Source organism: Corylus avellana, chromosome 3 (assembly GCF_965113065.1).
Source record: "Corylus avellana chromosome 3, dhCorAvel1.hap1.2, whole genome shotgun sequence".
NCBI lineage: Eukaryota > Viridiplantae > Streptophyta > Magnoliopsida > Fagales > Betulaceae > Corylus > Corylus avellana.
Window position 1 is genome coordinate 7,695,447 of NC_142492.1, and position 22,610 is coordinate 7,718,056.

A 22,610-nucleotide genomic window follows, 5' to 3' on the forward strand; every position below is an offset into this window, starting at 1 on the left:
ATTTTATCATTTGAGTTAATTAAAAAAAATTAACTTGAATGTTAAATAATCTAATTTTAAGTTTATATGTATGTTTTAATTTTTATAGTATATATATAAATTCATTATGCACACACATCGTTATACATACTTATATACGCATATACACACAAAAACCAATATCTATATAAAGACTCACAATAACAATAATTTGAGCAATATCTATTATATTAGGAATTCCTCGTTACTTAAGCAGTTCTAATTATGAAATTAAAATAATATTATAAAAAATAATAATAATGAAGTTATACAAGTTTATAAGAACTTATATGAGTATGACTTTTTTTTTTTTTTTGGTTCTTTGTTCTTTCATGTCTACACAAGGGAATGAGAATGAGGGATTCAAACTAGTGATATTTGCTTAATGAGGCGTGGTCCACTGCTAATTGAATTGGTGTCGAGTTTATAGGAGCGGATTGTCGAATGAACTTGTTCATTTACAATCCTATACACAACTATCATTTAATGTTGATGTATCAATCATAACCAACCCCCCCTTTTTTTTTATTTTTTTAACAAATGCTAATCCAATGATTAGTTGTGATGCTCACATCCTATATTGTAGAATAATTATAAAATAAAATTTATATATATATATATATATGGGGGATAATTATGTTATTGGTGAGCTAAAGTAATTTCAACAGTTATGTGATGGCAAATTTCCCTATGTAAATCCAAATGCAACTTGTCGTATTCCAATCAGAGAACCCAGCAAACTCAACCGGCTCAGAGAGAACAACATTAACTCTCTGTCTCTGTCTCTGTCTGTGTGTGTCTCTCTCTCTCTCTCTCTCTCTCTCAGAGTCATAATCAGAGACCCACGATGGGCACACTGGCCAGGTTCGTCTAGAAACTCTGAAAATTTCTGTTAATATATACAAGAATTATTGTATTGAATGATCTGGGCAGCTGATCAGTTCGATCATCACTGCATATTTCATAACATTGTAGAAATTTTTTTTAAAAAAGAATTCTGGTCTTTTTCTTTTTCCTTTTCTTGGAGGTGGAGCCGTGTCTCTCTTGTAAAATTCGACTACCCAGATCCCCTTATGTGTTCATTGTTATTCACCAACATTCATCAATGGCTTTTACTTGTTTTTTGTCGTTGATTTGAGTTTCTGTCACTCTATTTTTGTCATTGACAATGTATTTATCAATACCCCTTTATATCATTTTCATTGCTATTAATATGTCTTAATTGTAAGCATCATTATTGGTCTAACATCATCGACTTAGAGTAAAGTCTGGTCCTTGACATTATCAATGCTCCGTTTTGTCTCTGAGAACAGATATCGGGTCAAAGATTAGCTGATAGGCAAAGAGACTGTACAGTTTGTTGGTGGTGAAGAAGGTAAGCTTCTTAGAACTATTTTGAATTTATATTTCATAGAATTTCGGTTGTCCTGAAATGATCTTTGTGTTTTCGCACCCTTTTTGTAATCTTAATTTAGGATAGCGATAAGCGGGTCGGTGTCGGTGTCGGTGTTTATTGTCTTCGATGGCAGACTTGGTTGGGCCGAGGTTGTACAGTTGCTGTAATTGCCGAAACCATGTTGCCCTTCACGATGATATCATTTCTAAATCTTTTCAGGTGAAGAGCTTCATGTTGGTCTTGCTGTGTTTAAGCTTTTAGTGTTGAAATGCCTGATATGTGTTTATCAAGATGACCATGTACTAGAAGAGAGTTCTTTAATAGGCTGGGAACTAGGATAAAAGCTAAAATATTGTTCTTTTCTTTCCAATGAAAGAGAAATGATACTTCTTCAATGTCTTGTCATTCTCCTTCTAGCTTGGTGATGATCTTTTATAGTTTCAATGTACTGGGGTGCGCTTTCTGCTTTTAATGATATCTTGAGTACTTAAAAAAAAAAAATGTCGGGTCAGTATGATGTGGTGAAGATGAACGAAATCTAAAATGAAGAATTCAACTCAAAACTTAATTAACTTAGGAACGGATAGTTGTATTGTGATGAATGAAGCAGAGGGGTATTTGCACTTATGTAATTTGATTAATGTGTATCTTAGATTATTTTCTTTTGGCTGTGACTATGCTGAAACTTTATCGAAATTTTTCCTTTTTTACGAATGTTGTAGGGGAGAAATGGTCGAGCTTTTCTGTTCTCTCATGTGATGAACGTTACAGTAGGACCCAAAGAGGACAGGCAGCTCATGACGGGTCTCCACACCGTAGCTGATGTCTGCTGCTACGATTGCCGTGAGGTGCTTGGTTGGAAGTATGAGCGAGCCTACGAGGAAACACAGAAGTACAAGGAAGGGAAGTTCATACTTGAGAAGTCAAAAATAGTCAAGGAAAACTGGTAGTACCCACGAAATCTTTGGCTTATTTATCCTTATGCAAGTTTAAGTGTATTGATGCTTCTATGTGTTTATCTTATCCAAAGAATTCACATCAATTGGAAATATTCAATCATTGTTCCTTGCTGTGCATTCTAGGGTATTCTCTGTAAAATGTATTGGAGATTATTGATTTGTTAATAAATTGTGAATAGTTCTCTTCATCATGCCTGTGGTTCATTGTGTGGTTGAATTTGAATATATAGAACCACTGGAATCTTAGCATGTGTCTGTGATGGATTAGGAATACTAAACGTTAGATGTTCCACTATGTTGTTTCCCAATTGTGACTTAATATGCGCCTCTCTTGATCGCAATGGAGGGTTATAGGAAATAATTGAATAGACATATTGTTTCTGTTCAAATGGCATAGTTTGACAGTCTACCTCTTATTGCATATGGAAGTACAGTCATGATTGTTTTATTTGCAAATGGTCTTGTACAACTTCTGATATCCTTTTCTTCAATTTAAATGTGGTTGGCGCTAAAATAGGGAAAAATCGTTGTATGTGACTGATAAGGGTTTTGATGATTGAATGCATCGACAACCTCTAAGGCTATGGTATTTGTTTTTGTCCTTAGACGACTTAAATATACTTCAAATAACTGGTGACTAGCTTATCTCCTGTCAGGTGTGATTATACATGAGGATTGATTGAGTGGAAAAGATCCATGACAAAGTGTCAATAGAGTCCACCAATTGGTGGTTAAAAATGCTGAAAATTTCATTCCTTGTATTTCGGCAGTGGAATTTTCTTTTTCCTGAACTGGCTTCCAAAATATTATCTTGATATCATTAGGATATATGTTTTGTCATAGATATCTTATACTCCATAGAGTCTTCACACTTAAAAAACCGCCTTGATAGATAGTAAATAAGCATCTGTGTTTGATGGTTTTTGAATTACATTCTAGTGGGGATGTCTCAAGACTACTGAACAAAATCCTGTCTTCGTGTCTAGATCTTGTCTATAGAGTTGAGAGTGTGACTCTTTCGGTTTAACATTAGGGTTGTGGTACGGTAAATTTGTCACACATCTCAAATGGTAAATCTTTTGCTAATTGGATGAGCTGAAGGAATTGATTTTCAGTCAATAAGCTGAGTTTTAGTTGGGGAGTTCCCATATGACAGGAAAATGTAAGAGGCAGGGCCTGGTATATAATCTTGTGTTTTAACAGAAGATAATTTCTTATTAAAGAAAGATGGCCGTCTAATAGATTTCCTTCTATCTTGCTGTTGCCCACCCTTCCTCCTCTGCTTTGAGAACAGTGTGAATGGAGAGTGGGCAGAAGGGAAGGAGGTTTGAGGATAAACAATTTTTGAGGACTATTTGTGGCATTTTTGTAGGTGGTGAGAGAGGGAGAAGGAAAAGAAGAAAAAAAAAAAAACCTCCAAGTTCCACAACTTCTCTAAGTGGAAAACTGCCTCTCTTGTACTCCAAAACAAATAAAACAATTATTTTCTTGAACTTCTGTGGCTTTTTCACTTGCAAACTTCAATATGTTGCAGGTTCTTCAGTTGCTGTTTCATTTTTAGTGGGTTTGATGCTCTGTTACTGGTTCATATTTCTCTGTCTGCCCCATTTTAGACCATTGCCAAGGATCTTCTCCAGATATTGCATCTGTTCAATAGTTCCCTTCAACAATTTTTCATGATTTTGTTTAATTAAATAGCTTGTATGTGCTGTGGTAGGATTAATAGGGCATGGGTCCTTGTTTTACTTTTTGTGCACAGACCATAACAGTGTGGAGCCACATTATGGATACAGGAAAAACTCATAATAGTGGTATGGAAATTGAGGAAGAGAGAAACTTTCAATAGAATTGATACAGAAAAACCTCATCATTGGAGGTTCCAACAAACCCTAATAGTATTTACTGGAGCAAATACTGGCTCTCTTTGTCCAAAATAGCTGGGATAGATAATCGAACCTGTAATAATACTGTCTCCTTGATGACTTTGCTTTAGCAACATAATCAAAGGGAGTATTTCAGCATTTAGGCGTGATTTAAGCAGTCAACATGATTCGTTTGCAGAGCAGCTTAACATTTGTTTTTGTAAAGTATTAATTAAATGATTAAATTTGTACTTTTTTATCGGCAGCTATTGATGATTTAACATGATATCATAGTATTTCACACTTTATCTCTATTTTAGTTAAATATTTCATGTTGGGTCTCATTTGTTGATGGAGAACTGGAACTCATACTTGAAGAGAGTATTAAAGTATTAATTAAATGGTTAAATTCACTCTTTTCTATTAGTTAAGCTTTTAGGTTGGTGATTTAACCGATGTCAAAAGCTAAATATTTTTTTTTCCGTAAACTACATTTTTTTTTTTGAATTGGAACTCCAGTCTATCATATATTAATAATCTGTTTTGTCTGTGGATACAATATCATGCATACAAGGTGGGAACTCATCTCTCCACACTTTATCCTCCCCTAGTGAGAGAGCTAATTTTGCTAGACTATGAGCCGCCTCATTGGCCTCACGCCCCACATGGTTCACTGAGTGATCCTGGAAGTGTCTGGGTAGGTATTTTGTGTCATTTAGTACTTGCTTGTAGAGCCCCCAAACTTCTCCCTCCTTCCGAAGAGCTTGGACTATCTTGAGAGCATCTCCTTCCATTATGATATTCCTTACACCCAGAGCTGCAATGATTTATACTCCTCTCCTTGCTGCTAAGGTTTCGGCCGTTGCTGGGTCCTGGACGTAATCCTTCGTCTCACACAGCATAGCAATAACCTCTCCTCCATAGTCCCTCACAATATGCCCGATCCCTACTCTTCTCCTTGTGTTGTCAACCAAAGTGTCCCAGTTGACTTTGAAGGAGCCTGCTGGCAGTTTCTTCCAGCATTTTGCTTCTGGCCTCCGTGGAGTTGACCTTCGATCCCGTTCCTGCTTCTCTGCCATTAAGTGGGTCTCCAGTTGGTCCTTAGAGATACGTAAAATGGTGGTTGGAGATGTGAACTTCCCTTCGAATACCATTGAATTTCTTCTATGCCAAATCTGCCTTGCAGCGATGGCCACCAGTTTCATCTCCTCCTCACTAGTTCGTTTCATCATCTTCTCCATGATGCTTATGAAGTCAATGTAATCACTAGTGCTTTTGTTTATTCTGGTTGTGCATTCATGCCACACATCATGGGCTGATGGGCAACTCCACAAGATGTGCCCTACTGTCTCTCCCTCCAGGCTGCATACCGGGCACGGGGGATCAAGAGTGACATGCTTCTTAAACAAGTTCTCTTTTGTGGGAAATATATTATTGCATGCCTTCCACAAGAATGTTTTGACTGGTCTCGGTACTCCGTTGTTCCATATAGCCTTCCATAAACCCTTGTTGCTATCTCTGTTCGAGCAGCTACCTTTGTCCACTTCAAAGCGCTCCTTTGCCAAGTGGTATGCACTCCAGACCGTGTATGCTCCGTCTTTTGTGCTTCCTCAGATCATCCTGTCCTCCCCTCTGCAGGAGCTGACCGCCATATTGCTTATGAGCCCCGTTTCCTCAGCCGAGAAAACTTCATGCACAAGGGCCGTATTCCACCAATTAGTTTCCTTGTCCAATAGTTCACTCACCTTGGCATCCTGTGCGAGAATTAAGACCAGGGATTGGATGAGTCTAGCGGTTGACGTAGACACCCATTTGTCCTTCCAGATGCTAATCTTGCTTCCATCTCCTACCCTCCATGCCATTCCCTCAACTTGCAGCCTTCTTGCATTCCATATGCTCCTCCACACGTATGAGGGTTGTCTTCCTAAATTAGCTTCCATGAAAGTGCCTTGAGGATAGTATTTTTCTTTGATAATTTTAGCAACTAGACCACTCGGATTTTGCACAAGTCTCCATACTTGTTTTGCTAGGAGTGCCATGTTGAACCACTCAAGGTCTTTATATCCCATTCCTTTCCTCTCCTTAGCCCGTTCAAATTTTTTTCAACTCATCCATCCAATCCATCTATCTTTTTGTTTATGTCCCCACAAACATCATGGAATTGATATCTTAATGACTTGATGCAAGCCAGTTTTACTCATTTTGGTTAAATTCGCACCTGACGAGTTTTACTAAAAATGTTATATCTCGAGTTTTGGATATCGGATTTGAGCAAGCTTGGTGGCGTTGGAAAGTTAATTCAAAGATCTACAAAGTCATGTTTTACGAGGTTTGGCTAATTCCAATGTTTACTAGGTCAAAACGGGCTATAAAGGAAAGATTGAAAAGCTGGACGGAAATAAAGGCAATAATCCAATAAGGAAAGACTTGATTGCTCTATTGGGGATTTTAATGAAGATTTTATCCCAACAAATCAAATAATTTATATTTCATTTTATTATTTACGTTATTTAAATTAAGATTTTATTTAATTGTAATTTTTCCTTTATTATTTTAGAAATTTCCATAATAGTCTTAGGTTTACTTTTGCTCCAAGTTTGCTTATTGTTATAAATACAGTAGACCTAATATGTAAGAGGCATATTTTATGTATTTTGATCAATTTATCAATATGAAACACTGTCTGAGTGATTTTCTATCCATTCTGCCTTGATTTCTTGATAGAATCTTGATTTAAGAAAAGTTGTGATTCTATTGTTATTTGCTATTGCAAACCCACTATGCCCACACTGCATCATTCTCCACACTGCATCTTTGGCAGTTGGAACACACTCATTGTATAGGTTGGTATCGCATGTACAACCGCTTTCAAGAGCACCTCCTTACCCGCTTGGGATATGAAATTTTCCTTCCAACCCTGCATCCATTCCCAAATCTTCCCCTTAATGCCATGGAAAGTGCTCACCCGTAATCTTCCTATGAGATTTGGCAGCCCTAAGTACTTTTTCATATCGGTTTTGCAACATTCGCCCCCAGCTACTGAAACAATGAATTGCTTTGTCTCCTGCATGATGTTCCGACTAAAAAAGATTGATGTTTTGTCACAATTTAATTTTTGCCCAGATACCATCTCATATTTGTCGAGAATGCCTCATACATTAGCCCATTCCGAGATACTAACCCTGCCAAACAATAAACTATCATATGCAAAAAAGATGTGGTGTACTTTTGACACACCTCTAGCAATGGATAAACCTGTAATTCTTCGCTAACGTTCTACCTTGTTGAGTAGGGTACTGAGGCCTTCGACACATAAAATGAAGAGGTAGGGGGACAAAGGATCTCCTTGACAAATCCCCCTAGAAGGACGGATGGTCCCATATAGTTGTCCATTGATGAGCACTAAATAGGAAACAGTTCATACACATGACATGATTAAACTTACCCATCGTTCTAAAAACCCGATTCTTCGCATGATTGCCTCTAAGAAGTCCCACTTAACTCGATTATAAGCCTTGCTCATATCATGTTTGAGTGCCATGAAACCTTTCCTATCTTTTAACCGCACATCCATGGTATGCAATGCAAGGTCTCAAAAGCCACAATAATATTATCTGTTATTAGTCTCTCTGGAATGAACGCACTTTGATTGGACTTTCATAATTAGGGTGTTAATATTTGAAAGAGTAATTCTACTATTCACACACATTTATTATATTAATTCAAACTAGTTAACGAGTTTTAAGTTTTTTTTTTTTTTGGGTGTCAACACCAAAAACATAAAAAATAAAAAATAAAAATAAAAAAATCACTTAAAGTACGTTATACTGACCAATGTAAAATGAGTGTGTAATAAATGAGCATGAAGAGTAAAATTACTCCATTTGAAGAGGCAATTGAATACACAACAAATGAACAAATGGTTGAACTAAATTGAAATCCTGCAGGAAGTTCACCAAATAACTAGAATAGTAGTAACAAGAATAGTGGTAACAATCGCAGCTTAATGGAAATCAAATTGATTGATTTTTTTTTTTAAAAAAAAAAAATGATTTACTACATATATTGCCACACACAATCAAGGGGCAAAAGGCAATTATTAAAACACGGGAAAAACAAATTCCTAGCAAGAAAATCCAATAAATCAAATAACAGCTATTTTTTTCTTCATCATCCATCTCTTTCTGGCATTTTCTATTGCTTGCTCTCTCATCCTCTGGAGTTCAACCAAACGTTGGTGATACTGTGTTTCAATTTCCTCCAACTCCAGCTTTAGCTCATCACACTGATTCTCTTCTGCCAGAGATAGACAACATATGCTCGACAAACTAAAGTTTTCTAACATTCCGAAACATGAATTGATACAGGAGGTTGCAGAGTTATCTGCAGGCTCGTTAATCATGAGAGACTCACAAACATTAGCTTCATAGCTGTTCACACTATGCCCACCATGATCATAAACCCCATACTCTGAATTGAAACTGTGCCCATTTAAGCTTTTATCGTATTCATCAACACTGAAATAATCAGACTCCAAAGCACTTTCCAGATCGGCATCTGAGGCCATTGAGACACCATACTCAGCTGATATATCTGAAACGGTTGACTCTTGATTGTCTTCACCTTCCACATCAGCCATTTGTGGGAGAACATGGTGCTCAACAACTGCCTTGGCAGGAGCCTCTACTGAGGCTAAATTTCCACGAATCTGAAGTAGAGGAGAATCGCAAAATGAAGTGTTTGCTTCATATGAACAGTTCTCAAATGAAGATTTCAATCTGGGTACAAGCTTGGCAAGCAAGTTGTCAATTAACTCAGCAATGACAACCACATCTTCTTTTGATAGATCAAGTTGTTCAACCATCTCCTCAGCTATTGAAATTACAGTATCAGAATCAAGATAAAATGCAAAGTGGATATTTCTCAACTGACCTGTTAAATAAAAAAATATATATATAGTTAGCAATTGAAGAAAAGAAAGCAAATCTTATTCTACAGCACATTTGCTTACCACAGGGATTAGTGATGAGGAGAGTTAATGAAATTGTATTGTCATCATTTTTCTCCCCTCTTAACCTAAATTCGTTATTCTCAGTAAACCTCTGAAATTCTAGAGTCGAAGAGTTTGAAGTTCCACTGATGCTTTTTATGCTAGAGCCAAAAAGCTTCTTGCAGTTGGAGTCTATGTCCATGGCATGAGATTCAACTTGCAGCGGGTTCACTAATTCAGGCGAGTTATTGGGTAACTGCAGGGAATCACAAATGATATCCTTAGAATTTCCAGTCACAAGGAATGGATCTTTCAAGAGCTCCACTGCAGGCAATCTCATAGATGCTGGAACCAGACACTTCTCTATGAACTGCTTAACTTGGGGGTCATTCACTTTACTGAGGGAAGCAGGCTTTATGCCCTGCAGGAAGGAAATTGAAATAAATATTACAACATCCTTTTAGAAGTAAAGCATTAATCATATATACCGTAGGTCTTCACAAACTTACAGTGGTAACCTTCTTATATATTTGAGCTGGATTTTTGCATTCGCTATATGGGTATTCACAAGTAACCATTTCTAACATGCACATTCCAAAAGAATATATGTCAACAAGATTGTTATATTCCTCTTCATAAAGCTCAGGAGCCATGAACTCAGGAGTGCCTGTGCAAAAAACAAAAGAACAACAAACTTCAATTAAGATGGTTAAGCCAAAACTCATAACACTTTCAGAGAAAGGGATGTTAATACCTATAACACTTCGGGCAGTAGGCTGCTGCATGACAGTTGCCAATCCAAGATCTCCAATTTTAACTTCTCCATTATTCCCATTAACCAATATATTGTCACATTTCAGGTCTCTGTGGATAATTGGAGGATTCTGGCCATGCAGATAGCATAAACCTCGAAGAATCTGCCTCGCCCAGTTCTTGATGGCCTTTATATCAACATTCTTATGCTTCTTACGATATCTAAAACCCAACAAAAACATGAATGCTATAAGCATTGAAGCCAAGCAGAAAATGAAAGAAAAAAAAATAGAAAAAAGTCAACAGAACTCACTGCCTCAGACTCCCAGAAGTGAACAACTCTGTTATCAGGTTGATGGTCTTGTTCTTATCATCTACCCAAGAATTATAGAACTTGATAATATTTTCATGTTTCAAAGATTTCAGCAGATGAACCTCTGAATATAATCTTTCCAGCTGTTCTGGTGACTGCAATACATCCTCAATGTCCACTTGGTTCCAAGCAACTTCTATCCCATTAACTTCATCAAATGCCTTGTATCTATATATAAGAAGGGAAACAAAACAGGACAAATTTAAAATAAACGAAAAAGTTCTCTATCTTAAACAAATACGAACTTTAGAAACTACCTACTAAAACCATCAATAAGAGAATTAAATAAGATAAAATTTAAGAGCCATACACAGTCTTAAATGCTCCTCTCCCCAACACTTCATCATACTGAAAGAATAAAACCAACAGAAATCAAGATTATATCACTAAATCCAATAATAATATAAACAACTCAAGTATAAAAAAAGCAAGCAACATGATTAAAATGTTTGAGACTATAAAATCACAAGACCACACAAAGAATAACAATACTCATGTTTGACATTCCGAGTTTCATCTTATTATTTAAAATCCATTGAATTGGACTTCCCAAATCAAAATTTTCAATCTATCATGTTTATTTTGCTACAAACTACCAGCAAGAGATATATTACCGTCATCTACCAAAGAAATAAAAAGAAACGTTCTAAAAAGCTAAACTTTCAATTAAATGGTCAGTAGTCTAACAAATGCAAGCGTGAAGCCCTTGGCTTGAAAAGGATTATTTAATCCTAATGCAAAGCTATCATCATAAATCCAAAAATCTTAATGCAAATTATACATAGCATTATGAAATCCAGCTGAACCTTCAATTTTAAAAAAAAATTATTGGAAGCATAATGCGTTACCAAGAAAATAAGCGAAAACATAATCCACCAAATAATTGGCCCAATTTGTGATGATTTTGACATTAATGTAAATCAGGAAAAAAAAATAACGGAATTCAAATCCTAGAACTATCCCTTACCCGTACGTATCGTCCCGTCGGATCTTTCTCCACACCATCACCATCACCATCATCAGCCTCCGATTCTCGACCCGCACCAAAACCCATTGCCCCAAAACGACGACGAATTCACGAAAGAGACCAACAAAAAGGAAGATCGAGAACAAACCCCGCAAACCCTACTAAAGCAGCTTGATTCTGAACCCAAGACGACGAAGAAGAAGAAGGGGCTTTTTTTCCCAGAACGTTTCGCAAGCCACCGAATACGAATCGAATGCCGATTTTCGGAACCGCAGTCGGCACCCGAGATAACACATTGAGGAAGACGAAGACTTCGATTCCATGGCCCAGTGCGGCCTCCCAATCGGCGCCCCAATCCTCACACCAGTCCCAGATTCGTCCATGTCTCGATCATCTGCATCTTTTGGTGCACCAAAAAAACGGCTATCAAAATCCCTAAAGACCCAAGCCAAGCGCTATTGAAGATTGAAAGTTCGAAACCCTAAGAAAGAGACGGCTGAACCGGACGCACCGTACGGAGATAAAGCCTATAAAGCTGCGAGAGGAAGGTGGAAGAGGGAGACCGAAATGGAGTAACAACTCAGAATCACAATCGGAAGATGGGACAGCAATTCCAGGATAATCGGAACGCGCGTCAGATTTACGTAATAATAAAAAATGTTTTTTCTTTTAAAAGAAAAAACATTAACAAATAACTTAAACTGCAAAACACTTAAAATTATTTTTATTTTTATATCACATCAAAATACTATTTTTAAATTATTTATTTTAAAAAAAAAAAAAAATCTTCAAAAATATTAGCAAACAGAACTTTCTCCAAATTCAGTTGATTTTTTTTAAAAAAATATATATATATATTTTTTAAGTTCAATCTCTTGAACTATCATCTATATTTTATAAGGAAAATGTTAGGTGTTCTTCTAGTATTCTCTTGGTATCCTCCCAACTGTGATGTGACTTTTAAAATTACTGTTCAATTTGAGATTATCATTATTGACTTTTAATTTATTAGTGATGTTAAAAGACATTGAGATAACACCAGAAAAACACTAGAAAAAAAAAACCTAGCATTTCCCATTTTATAATTTAAGTTTTGTATGATTTTTAATAAGATTAACAACAGTAGGTGCATTTTAAAATTTATGTGAGTTTAACTTTTAAAGGTGTATATCAATTTAATAAATTGAATTATCAAATTCAAACCCTAATTTAAAAGAAAATTTTGCATTTTTTAAGTTTTTTTTTTCTTCTTCTTTTTGTTGCTATTTTTGTGGATTAAGATAAGTGAAAGACGATAAGGATGCTTTACCTCGAAATAGGATGGGATTAGGTTAAATAGGTGAGACTATGGCATGAGTGAATCACAATTTAAACTCAAATAGGACTACAAGGAAGTTGTTTATAATTGGGATGTAATTTTTCATAATGATTATTCAACATGTAAAATATTTAATTCAAATATTAATTGATACCAAATCTCTACTTGATACCTTGATAGTAAGGGTGGTAATTGGTGTTTACATGTTGGATTCAAATCGGGTCTGGATATGAGTACAACTATAAAATTAGTATATAGATCAATTATAATATAACTTATTTAATTATATAGGTCAAGTCTTTCTACTATAATATGCTAGTTTTCTGTTAGACTCGTGTCGAATTTACGAATTTTGTCAAAATTTGGTTATTTGATAGTATAGTTTTTCCTTGAAAGTGGTGTTGAATTTTATTTTGAGAAAATTTGTTGGAGGCTTCGACCTTAGCGTTTGTGGTGTTATTGCCATCAATGCCAAATTATATTCTTTGTAGGTTGTATTGATTTAATCAATTAGTTGAATAGCATCCAACTTGTTGGTCACGAAAATGACACCCAAAAAGCCAAAATCATAATCATGGTCATATAAGAATGCAATGCTCATTATTGTTTAAGAGCATTTGAGAATTGAGAGTGACGCGAATAATGTATTAGATTACAGAAAAAAAGGGCATTTAAAGTATTAAAGTTAAAAAATCTGTGACTGGGCCATCTGGTGTCGTGGTGTAGTTGGTTATCACGTCAGTCTAACACACTGAAGGTCTCCGGTTCGAACCCGGGCGACGCCATTTGATAATTGTTTTTTGCTTTGCCTCAATATTTTATTTTTATTTTTTCATATCTTTGTAAAATGAATCTCACAGTCCAAATTATGCTCTTCCACCCCCAACCCCACCTCCCCTCTCTTTTCTCCAATTTTGCTATGAAAGCACTTCCATTCTTTTACCTCTTTAAGTGACTCACGCTATCTGTTGGATCAAAATCTATTAATAATTTATTTAGGATTAGGAATTACCAGTACCTTTTACTAATTTGAATTATTTTATCGTTATTTTTCTATCACTCACTAAAGCACAAAAAAGAACAAGAAAATCGATCGGTGAGAATATGGGATTATTGATAATTGATATGGAAAGAAACAGAGGTTTACGACTTAGCTAGAGCCGGGTCTAAGATTGGTGATTTGGTAGTTCTTTCTGGTATTGTCACTGAGAAATATGAAGAAAAAAAACTTGATAAAGAAAGGAAATCGTCGATGACAAGCCCTAAGAGAAAAATCATAAGTTTATTATAAAACCCCAAAGTCATAGCAGAGTGGCTTAAAGGAAAGTTACAGTAACTCTGATTTCAAGATAAAGCAAAAGAAGTCTAAACATAGTAATCAAGGACGGAGCCAGGAAATTTTATGGGAGGGGACCAGCCAAATTTTTTTTAGTTCTTTAGAATTTTTTTATTAAAAAAAATTATTTTGGTTATTTTTATGAACTAAAGACTACCATAAGGGCCAAAAAAGGGGACATTTGAAAGTGAGAGCCAAAAAAAAAAAAAAAAAACTTAATGGGTATGGGAAAAAAAAATAAGAATAGGGCCAAAAGTTTTTATTGGATATGGCCAAAAAATTTAAAAATAGGGCTAGTTTTTTTTTTTTTTTTTTTTTTTTAGGGAGCCAAATGACTAAAATTAAAACTTTACTTTATTTATTTTTACTTATAATTATTTTTTTCCTTATTTTGGGGGGGACCATGGCCTACCCCGGTCCCCCCTCCCTCCGTTTCTACTAGTAACGAAAAACCCACCGCCGCTATGATCAAGTTGGAGAAGAGGAAGAAGCTGGACGTGCCCATCGTCATCGCCGGACATGCCCGAGGAATTCAAGAATCGCATAATGGCGGTAGATAGACTAGAAGTGGTTTTGGTAATACAAAAATGCCTCACCAAAGCTGAAAGGCTTCTCGAATCAAAATTAAATCCTTCATAGGAGATGCAAATACTATGAATATTCTCGCAGCTATCACCACGATCACGTTATAATGCATAGTTTAGTAAGAGCATTCTCAGCAGCTTCCCTATCATATTCCCTAAGTTTAGGGAACCAAACTACTTTTTGCTTCCCTATGTCAAAATACACCACAATAGCTTCCCTTAATCATTCTCTATATCATTAAAATAATATTTTTTACTTTTTTTTTTTTTTTTCTTGAAACTCTTTTCTTCTCTCTCTCTCATGTCTCCGTCTTCGTCTTCAAGCTGAGCTGTAGTTGCAAACCCACAAACAACAATGCAGAGATTATCTTAAAAAACCATGACTTTCTTCCATGACTTTCTTCAATAAGCACCCTCACTTCCTCCTTTCCTCCAAATCAAATCAGCCCTTTAACCTCCTTCACGCGGCATCACACTCCACACAACATGAAATTCCCCAATCCCATTCCTCACTCTCAAATGGGTCTTCCCCAAACCCCACCACAATTCAATCCAAGCCGTAGAAGACCCACCGGCCAGAGCAACTGCAATCATCTATCAGACGCTGAAAGAACTGGGTTTGGGCTAATTCGCCTTCAAAATCACCCAGACGATCAGACCCACAAACAGAGCCATGACGAATTTGCTGCCGATGTCGAAAAGGTATATAGAATCTTAAAAAAATTCCACTCGAGGGTTCCCAAATTGGAGCTTGCTTTGCTAGAATCCGTTGTTGTTATGCGTTCGGGTTTGGCCAAGCGCGTATCTAATGAGGCGGTTTGCCTCGGCCAGGAATGGTTAAGAAAGCGATTGAAGTATTGAAAATCTGGGTTTGCAGGGTTGTTTTTGGTTGCAGGGTTGTTTCTGTGTCAGCCGTTTGGTGAAGTGCGAGAGAGAGAAACAAATGCGAGAGAGAGACATGCAGGAAAAGATGTGAAAGGAGAGAATTTTTTTTTTCAATTTAATAAGCATATGGATCGCTACAGTAGAACCCAAAACATTGGATTCTACTGTAGCAGCTGAAGGTTTGAGAAAGCATATAGGAGTCTGCTGTAAGTGGATTTTTACAATTTTTTAGACATATTTCCTATACATAGGGAACAGACTCCCTTATAGGGAGTCTGCTGAGAATGCTCTAAACAAGAAACTTTTGAACAACTGCCTGAACAAACCATGACAATGGTGGATTAAATCTTAAAAAAAAAAAAAAAAAAGGTGCCCAATTCCATGCAATGTTGTTGGAAACATTGCAATGCAATGTAAACCTCCCGTCAATCATCGTCAGGGAAGTACGTATCCTAGACCCATATGCCAAAGTTGTCAATCATACATTTAGCTCTTTCAGAGTTGTATTTCACTGGCAGCTTGAGCTCGGAGGCCTTCTCCATCTAAGCTGCGCAAAAAACAATGAAGCTTCGTAGGGTCTTTAAGTCCAGCTAGTCACTCTCCTAGAGTGGACTGGAAATTTCAAGAGAGATACAATTGTCAACCCACTTATAAAGAGATCAATAGTTAGAGGTGAGCTTATTCAGTTTTTTTCAATTTGATAATATGTGCAAAATCAATGTCTCATTATTTCAAACACATTTTCCACTTGGTGCCATCTGCTTCACTGAATCTGCGTTGAGGGAAAACAAAAGATCCACAGAGACATGGCAACCTATCTTACATGATTGTATCATTTGCTAATCAAGTTGAAACAGAAAAGGAAAAAAAAAACACAACAATTAATCCTACTTGCAGGTCCTCCATCTTGGACTAATTATCGATCACATAAACCTTTTTTTTCTGAAGAAGGTTCCTCTATGAGTTCAGCTCCACAAAAAGGCTGGCCTGAGGATGTAAACCTGCGTCTTTCAGTGACATAGACAGTTTCTCTTGGCCATAAACGACCCGAGGAAAGTTAGAGACGAGACTATAACTCTCAACTTCTAAACAGCCCAAAGAATCAACATAGTCATATAGAGATTGAATCGTTGCACTACTGTGGAACCTCCTATCCTTGCGCTCGCCAGTAGGAAACCGCACCAAAACCTGGTTCAAAAGGTAAAAAAAAGAAAAAAAGTACAAGGATACATTAGGTTCAATTAATTTTAACAAGGTCACTACCGACAAAGGTATTAGACAACAATATGTATGGCTATCCATATAACGATTTAGGAAAAGCGTTAACTACATCTGCGTTATCATTCAAAAAAGATAAGTGCAAATGCATACAACTTTGATCATGACGCCTTCATAATAATAATTTTTAAAAAATGGACTGTAGCAAAGAGGCCAAGTTGTAGTAATAGTTATCAAAATTAATGATCTGAACTTACAAAATATTCAAAAGTACAAGAAAAGCATAAGGATTAAGAAAATCTTAGTTCAAACTTGAGGTATTTACCTGTGTAACATTAGGCCCTTTTTCAGGTTCAGCACCAAGTGACAAGGCTTTCTCCTGCCGTATTTTTGCTAATGCAGCCTCTTTCTCTGCAGCTTCACGTGCTGCTCTTTTGCGAGCTTCTTCTTCATCCATCCGCTTCGTCTCAGCGTCAACAGCTTCCCTTACAAGACGATCTTGCTCTTCTCTCCTCTGGCGTTCCCTAGCCTGATGTAATGTAGAATAGCAATGAGGCACCACAAGAAAAACAGTGATGTAGTTCTTTTTAAAAAGTCAGTCTTTGCCAGTACAGAGACAGGGGGAAGGGAGCATGCCATCTGGCCCATACTAAACAGCATAAGGCAAGCAAAAACTTAAGTTAGAAGAGTTGCGTACTTGATCAGCTTCAAGTGCTGCTCTGTAGGCAGCATCTTGCTCCTCCCTTAAGCGCGTGTTAGTTAATCTTTCTTCTGCATCAAGCCTTGCAGCAACAAGAACAGGGGCACTTTCTTCAAGGACTTTCTGCAATATCGTGAGCATTTCTTCAGGAGATTTTGGTCCCTCAACCTGCAGAACATTTAAATGACACAATAGTAAGTCCACAATATGCAAAAACAAATTGCCCTCCTTGGAGGCAGAGAAGGTTAAGCAGTAAACAAAAGGAACATTGATGAGAAGGCAGACAGCTAATATATGGTTCAATGAAACCAGAATAGCCCAGTCATGCAACCAATTAGGGAAAGAAAAAGCATTTATATATATAGATGCCAAATCTCCAAAAGATGTTTATATTGGCAGCAATATAGTGTCTGTTCCTGGCTATATCTACAAATTTAAAAGTGTGGAAATGTACATGAAGAGATCCTTAAACAAAACTTAACAAATACCAAACATAGATGAGCTGAATGGACTTTCATAGAATTGTCTTAGTCTTAACCCATCCAACAGAGTGTTGGCTCAGACACCATAGGCCATGAAGTTTAAGGTAGCCATTAAGTTGTGCTTTTATTTTCCATTATAAGTTGGCCCCTTAAATAAATAAGAGGGAATTGGCTTTAAGCAGTAAGATTATGTCAAGGAAATTTCTATATTTTAAATTTGTATCCATTCATTTCATAGAAAAGAATGGTGTCTCACAGCCAAAGGAAGAGCAGCAAGACTTTTCCATCAGATCTCCTATGGATGAACAAACATATCAAGTATATTAACAACTGGAGAAGAGCTCTTGGTTGGTCTTAGCTTCTAACTTTTGCAAAATACTCCCTCTATCATTTTTTTTTCTATGCACTCACTCTACCATGTCACTGAACTCTTCATGCTCTCCCACCAGATACCATCCAAAAACAGGACTAATTTCAGCTTAAAGACATGGACTCTGTTATGTATGTCGATGTCATTATGCCACAAGACATTGCTTTTGCTAATTCAATTTAAACGGTGGTGTAAAATTAATCTATTACCGGCATCATATCCATAGTATGTGCATTCGCCATAGTTAGAAGCTCCAACACCTTATGAAGCTCACAATCAATATCATCACTATCACCAATATTGTCACTATATTTCAATTGGAAAATATTTATTCTTTTTCGCCGATTCTTTTATTCTCCTTTTCCAGACCATATAGAATCAATCAATTTTCTACCTTCCTAACTGCATCATGCCTATCTAATCTGCCTAAGTCAGCCAAGATATTCTCTTAGTGCATCTCAAATTGCATTTGACAACCTAGAGTTGATCACTGCTGGCATGGCATCACATGGCAAATCGGTGAAAGCTGCAGTTTAGATCAGACATCAGATAAACACAAGATGAACCCACATTTCCAGAAAACCTCAAACAAATCCCCATTCTAGGTTTTCCAAATAAGCCTGTGAGTGAATCCAACACAACATGAAAATAAGAGGCCAGAAGGGTCACTCTGCCAACTGACTTTGTCCTGTAGAACTCTAGCAAAATTCCACCAATTAATAAAAACGTTCTACAGGAATTCACCAAATACATTTGCTTGTATTTTAACTTCATCGTCTGAACTTTGGAATAAACTGATCTGATGACACCAATAATTTAAAATCTTAATTTCTCAAACACAAGCCTCAAACACACCACCAGTTTCTCTCTTCACCACAAGCTTAGAACTTTTGCCATAATAAACAATAAGATGTGGCAACAAGAGGTCAACCCTATGCCAAATCTGTAGAGCTCTATGCGAAGACTGGCTATCCATTGACAAATAGCAGAATAAAACAGCAGACTACTTATCAATTGACAAGTAGCAGCACACCCTCCAAGATTATAAACACCTATATCCACTCCTCTTCCTATTATCAGTTCCGCCACACTTATTTTGCCAGTGAACTTCCTACTACAGTAAACAGGGACTACTACTTTGACCCATAATTTTTTTTTTTCAAAGAATAATAATTTAGTAGAAGTAGAAAAGCTCTCGTATACAAAAAGTAAACAAAAGAGAAGCAACCACCCTATTGGAGTCGAAAATCTAAAAATATAACAAGATCTAAACCCAGAGTTTTCTTTTTTGACCCAGAATTTCTCTCCTTATGATCCCATGGAGCTGGAAGATTTCTACCCTCAAACCATTCTCTAAGAATTTACAACAAATTCATGCCAATACACCATTCCATTAACCTTCAAAATAACCTCAACAATGCTAGCATCATCCTCCAAAACTTGCAGTGCAATCTTAGGCCACAATTCCAAATCACACGCCACAGTTCAGTTGGACTATATTCTACCATAATATCTTGCGGGGGTTCTCAATTTCAATTAAAAAGTAATAGGTACCTGTTGGAGCAGAGCAATCCTCTGATTTGTGGCGGCCATAACCACAGCACAGAAGGGAAACCTCGAGGCCTTCAAGCTGTTGCTCATCTTGAACCCTTCGCTGGCCCGAATATTCCCTCCCCAGGATACAAAATTCTCGTTCACGAATGCCGCTATAGCCTCCGAGCACAGAGTCCTCTCGCAGAACGCAGGTGTGTCCGGATGGTCCGGCGAGTGCAGGTACACGAACATGAGCTTGAACGCGCTCCTCGACCTCTGTAGAGCGTCCATGAACCCCTCGCCCACGAACCTCGGCCCCGTCGCCCCGTACTCCCTCTCGAACACCTCCACGAACTCCATCGCCTCAGCAGCCGCCGCCGACACCGAAACCAAACGGGCCGAGGCCTCTCTGGTTCGGCCCAGCCCGATCATTCCCATCGAGTAGGACAAAACTCCACCGGCGGCCCATATTCCGAGTCCAATCGCGCCGGAAATCAGCCCTATCCCACCGGAAATTACCGAAATCGGCAACGTGACGACCCTCCACGCCAATCCAGAACCCGCCGCGACCCTATTCTCCGCCTGTTCCAATCGCGTGCCGCCACCGCCTCCGCCTTCGTCGTAGACGGAAGTTGTGGTGCCGGCGACTGAATTTTCCGGCGGAGACAGGTGGTTCGTGGTGGTGAAGGAGGAGATCGCGAGCTCTAGGTCCCAGCCATGGGCGGCAAGGATCTCCGTGCACAAATCGGGATCTTCAAGGCCCGTGATCGCTTGGAAGTAGGCCAATTTGTCAGCCACATCAACCATTTCTGTACACAATAGAAATGAAACTCCAAAGGTTAGGGTTTTGTTAACTGAAATCGTTGCCAGAAAATGGTTGACGATCGGAGTTCGTACACACAAAGAGAGAGAGAGAGAGAGAGAGAGAGAGAGAGAGATTTCTGTGTCTAAAACGGAACGGAATGGACTGGAATGTTCTTGGATTGATGGGGTTTTACGGTACGGACGGAGGGGGGATCATCGTTTTTGGGTGTGGGATACCTGGAAATGACCGTAACCGTTTGTTAAATGACCAAATCATCATTCTCAGCGGAGGAAATTTAAGGATATGCCATCGCACTTGGGAGAAATGTAACGCACATTTTTACTGGACAAAAATTTGCTAAAGTTCTAACTAATTCATACAAAGTGATATATATCTCTCAATATTTGAGAATTATATGTTGTCTTTTAATAATATACACATATTTTTTTAGGGTTAAATACTAAATTAGTCCCTGGGGTTTCACAACTTTATTTTTTTCCCCCTGGGGTTTCATTTTTATCACAGGAGGTCTCTGTGGTTTTGATAAGTGACCAAATTAGTCCATCCGTTAGTTGACCGTTAGTTGACTGTACGGACTGACACATGGACCAATCAGACGTCGACACGTGGCACATATATTAATTTTTTTTAATTTTTTTTTAATTAAAAAAAAATGTTTTTTTTTTTAAAAAAAAAAAAAAAAAAATCGGAAGAAACTGGGGGTGGCTCGGCCACCCCCTTGGCAATTTGGGGGTGGCCGAGCCACCCCCAGTTTCTTCCGATTTTTCTTTTTTCTTTTTTTTTTTTAATATTTTTTTTTAATTAAAAAAAAAATTAATATATGTGCCACGTGTCGACGTCTGATTGGTCCACGTGTCAGTTTAACGGTCAACTAACGGTCAACTAACGGATGGACTAATTTGGTCACTTATCAAGACCACAGGGACCTTCTGTGATAAAAATGAAACCCCAGGGGGAAAAAAATAAAATTGTGAAACCCCAGGGACTAATTTAGTATTTAACCCATTTTTTTAATAACTATAAAACACTTGTCACTTTATAAGATGAGTTTGTAAGAATCTTCTATAAATCAGATTGTATCAAATTTATGTCCCATTTTCATGTTACCTTTCACCGCCGTACTCTCAACCGCATTATCATTAGATCTTGGATTAATCACTATTTAATTTTGGATCTTATGATACTTTTACTTTCACACCAAGAAGTTCGTACTTGAAAATGTGTGAGCGAGAATATATGTAGCATTTCTCTTGCTAGTGATTTGAACAGCACATATAAAAGAACTCACATTGAACTCACTTGTTTAAGTAGGTAGCCAGTAGCTTAAATTTTTTTGGACAAGTGAATCCTATATGAGATCTTTCAAAATATAATATCCAATAAATTGTTAGAAATCTCAACCCCATGCGTGTGTAGTTTTTAAGGATAAAGTAGAAACTATGGCAACCCCATTCTTGTTGGATAATTTTTTGGTTTAAATACCTTTGACGTAGAAACTATGGCAACCCCATTCTTGTTGGATAATTTTTTGGTTTAAATACCTTTGACCCATGTGATTTAACGATTTTATTTTTATCCACCTCACTTTTATTTTGTGAGATGGTGCCTCACTTATTAATTAAAACTGAGTTAGCATTCCCGTCCAACTTCTGTCAAAAAAATTGACGAAAATCCACATCAACCCAATAAAAACATGGCATGTGGCAATAATAAAAAAATAAAAAACTCATTAGAATTTAAAAAATAGAAGAAAAAAAACTAATAATTAAAAAACTTAAAATATATATATAAGAAAAGAAAGAAGAAAGAAGAAAGAAAGAAAGAAAGGGGCGGCTCAAGCCACTCTGAGGTGGCCAAACCACTGCTAAACTAAACTAACCGACACTAGGAATATGAGACTCATGCCATGTCCTATGGTCAAGTTACGAGCATTGAGCTTAAGCTAGTGGTTACAATCTTCTGCACTTCACGTGGACCCATCTAGGTTCCTTTTCTTTGGTTCCCTATTGGGGTGCAGTGCACTATCAATCTCTAATTGCT

General features: G+C 37.2%; 3 protein-coding genes and 1 non-coding gene across 8 annotated transcripts; 2 read left to right on the top strand and 2 right to left on the bottom strand.

Moving 5' to 3' along the window:
- The first annotated feature begins 778 nt into the window (after positions 1-778).
- Positions 779-2,561, top strand: LOC132175323 (protein yippee-like At4g27745). Of its 5 annotated transcripts, none has more exons than XM_059587215.2 (4): positions 779-882; positions 1,332-1,393; positions 1,494-1,633; positions 2,137-2,561. In XM_059587215.2, the coding sequence occupies exons 3-4, from the start codon at positions 1,541-1,543 to the stop codon at positions 2,362-2,364; spliced, it is 321 nt and encodes a 106-aa protein (XP_059443198.2). In that variant the 5' UTR covers positions 779-882; positions 1,332-1,393; positions 1,494-1,540; the 3' UTR covers positions 2,365-2,561. The 5 variants fall into 5 exon arrangements, with proteins under 5 accessions (XP_059443198.2, XP_059443200.2, XP_059443204.2 ...); XM_059587217.2 differs by having other exon boundaries at positions 1,499-1,633; XM_059587221.2 differs by lacking the exon at positions 779-882 and adding an exon at positions 928-1,064 and having other exon boundaries at positions 1,499-1,633.
- A 5,715-nt stretch (positions 2,562-8,276) lies between these two features.
- On the bottom strand, positions 8,277-11,562 carry LOC132173366 (serine/threonine-protein kinase WNK8). Its single transcript, XM_059584842.2, has 7 exons — positions 11,319-11,562; positions 10,662-10,699; positions 10,292-10,519; positions 9,980-10,200; positions 9,735-9,892; positions 9,247-9,646; positions 8,277-9,167 (listed from the first exon to the last, which is right to left on the bottom strand). The coding sequence occupies exons 1-7, from the start codon at positions 11,403-11,405 to the stop codon at positions 8,380-8,382; spliced, it is 1,920 nt and encodes a 639-aa protein (XP_059440825.2). The 5' UTR covers positions 11,406-11,562; the 3' UTR covers positions 8,277-8,379.
- Positions 11,563-13,347: 1,785 nt separating this feature from the next.
- Positions 13,348-13,421, top strand: TRNAV-AAC (transfer RNA valine (anticodon AAC)). Its single transcript has one exon. It is a non-coding gene; the product is annotated as a tRNA-Val (tRNA).
- A 2,686-nt stretch (positions 13,422-16,107) lies between these two features.
- On the bottom strand, positions 16,108-20,882 carry LOC132173367 (UBX domain-containing protein). Its single transcript, XM_059584843.2, has 4 exons — positions 19,766-20,882; positions 17,357-17,527; positions 16,985-17,188; positions 16,108-16,629 (listed from the first exon to the last, which is right to left on the bottom strand). Exons 1-4 carry the CDS (start codon positions 20,549-20,551, stop codon positions 16,399-16,401), a joined length of 1,392 nt encoding a protein of 463 aa, XP_059440826.2. The 5' UTR covers positions 20,552-20,882; the 3' UTR covers positions 16,108-16,398.
- Between the last annotated feature and the right edge of the window lie 1,728 nt (positions 20,883-22,610).

What these genes read in the sequence shown, in the direction of transcription:
- LOC132175323 (XM_059587215.2), top strand. Translation starts at nt 1,541, where the DNA reads ATGGCAGACTTGGTTGGGCCGAGGTTGTACAGTTGCTGTAATTGCCGA. An exon ending in TCATTTCTAAATCTTTTCAG is followed by an intron (nt 1,634 to 2,136) that starts GTGAAGAGCTTC and finishes CGAATGTTGTAG; the next exon opens with GGGAGAAATGGTCGAGCTTT.
- LOC132173366 (XM_059584842.2), bottom strand. Translation starts at nt 11,405, where the DNA reads ATGGGTTTTGGTGCGGGTCGAGAATCGGAGGCTGATGATGGTGATGGT. An exon ending in ACTTCTGGGAGTCTGAGGCA is followed by an intron (nt 10,201 to 10,291) that starts GTGAGTTCTGTT and finishes GTTGGGTTTTAG; the next exon opens with ATATCGTAAGAAGCATAAGA. An exon ending in TATATAAGAAGGTTACCACT is followed by an intron (nt 9,647 to 9,734) that starts GTAAGTTTGTGA and finishes TCCTTCCTGCAG; the next exon opens with GGCATAAAGCCTGCTTCCCT.
- LOC132173367 (XM_059584843.2), bottom strand. Translation starts at nt 20,551, where the DNA reads ATGGTTGATGTGGCTGACAAATTGGCCTACTTCCAAGCGATCACGGGC. An exon ending in GGATTGCTCTGCTCCAACAG is followed by an intron (nt 17,528 to 19,765) that starts GTACCTATTACT and finishes AATGTTCTGCAG; the next exon opens with GTTGAGGGACCAAAATCTCC. An exon ending in CAGCACTTGAAGCTGATCAA is followed by an intron (nt 17,189 to 17,356) that starts GTACGCAACTCT and finishes ACATTACATCAG; the next exon opens with GCTAGGGAACGCCAGAGGAG.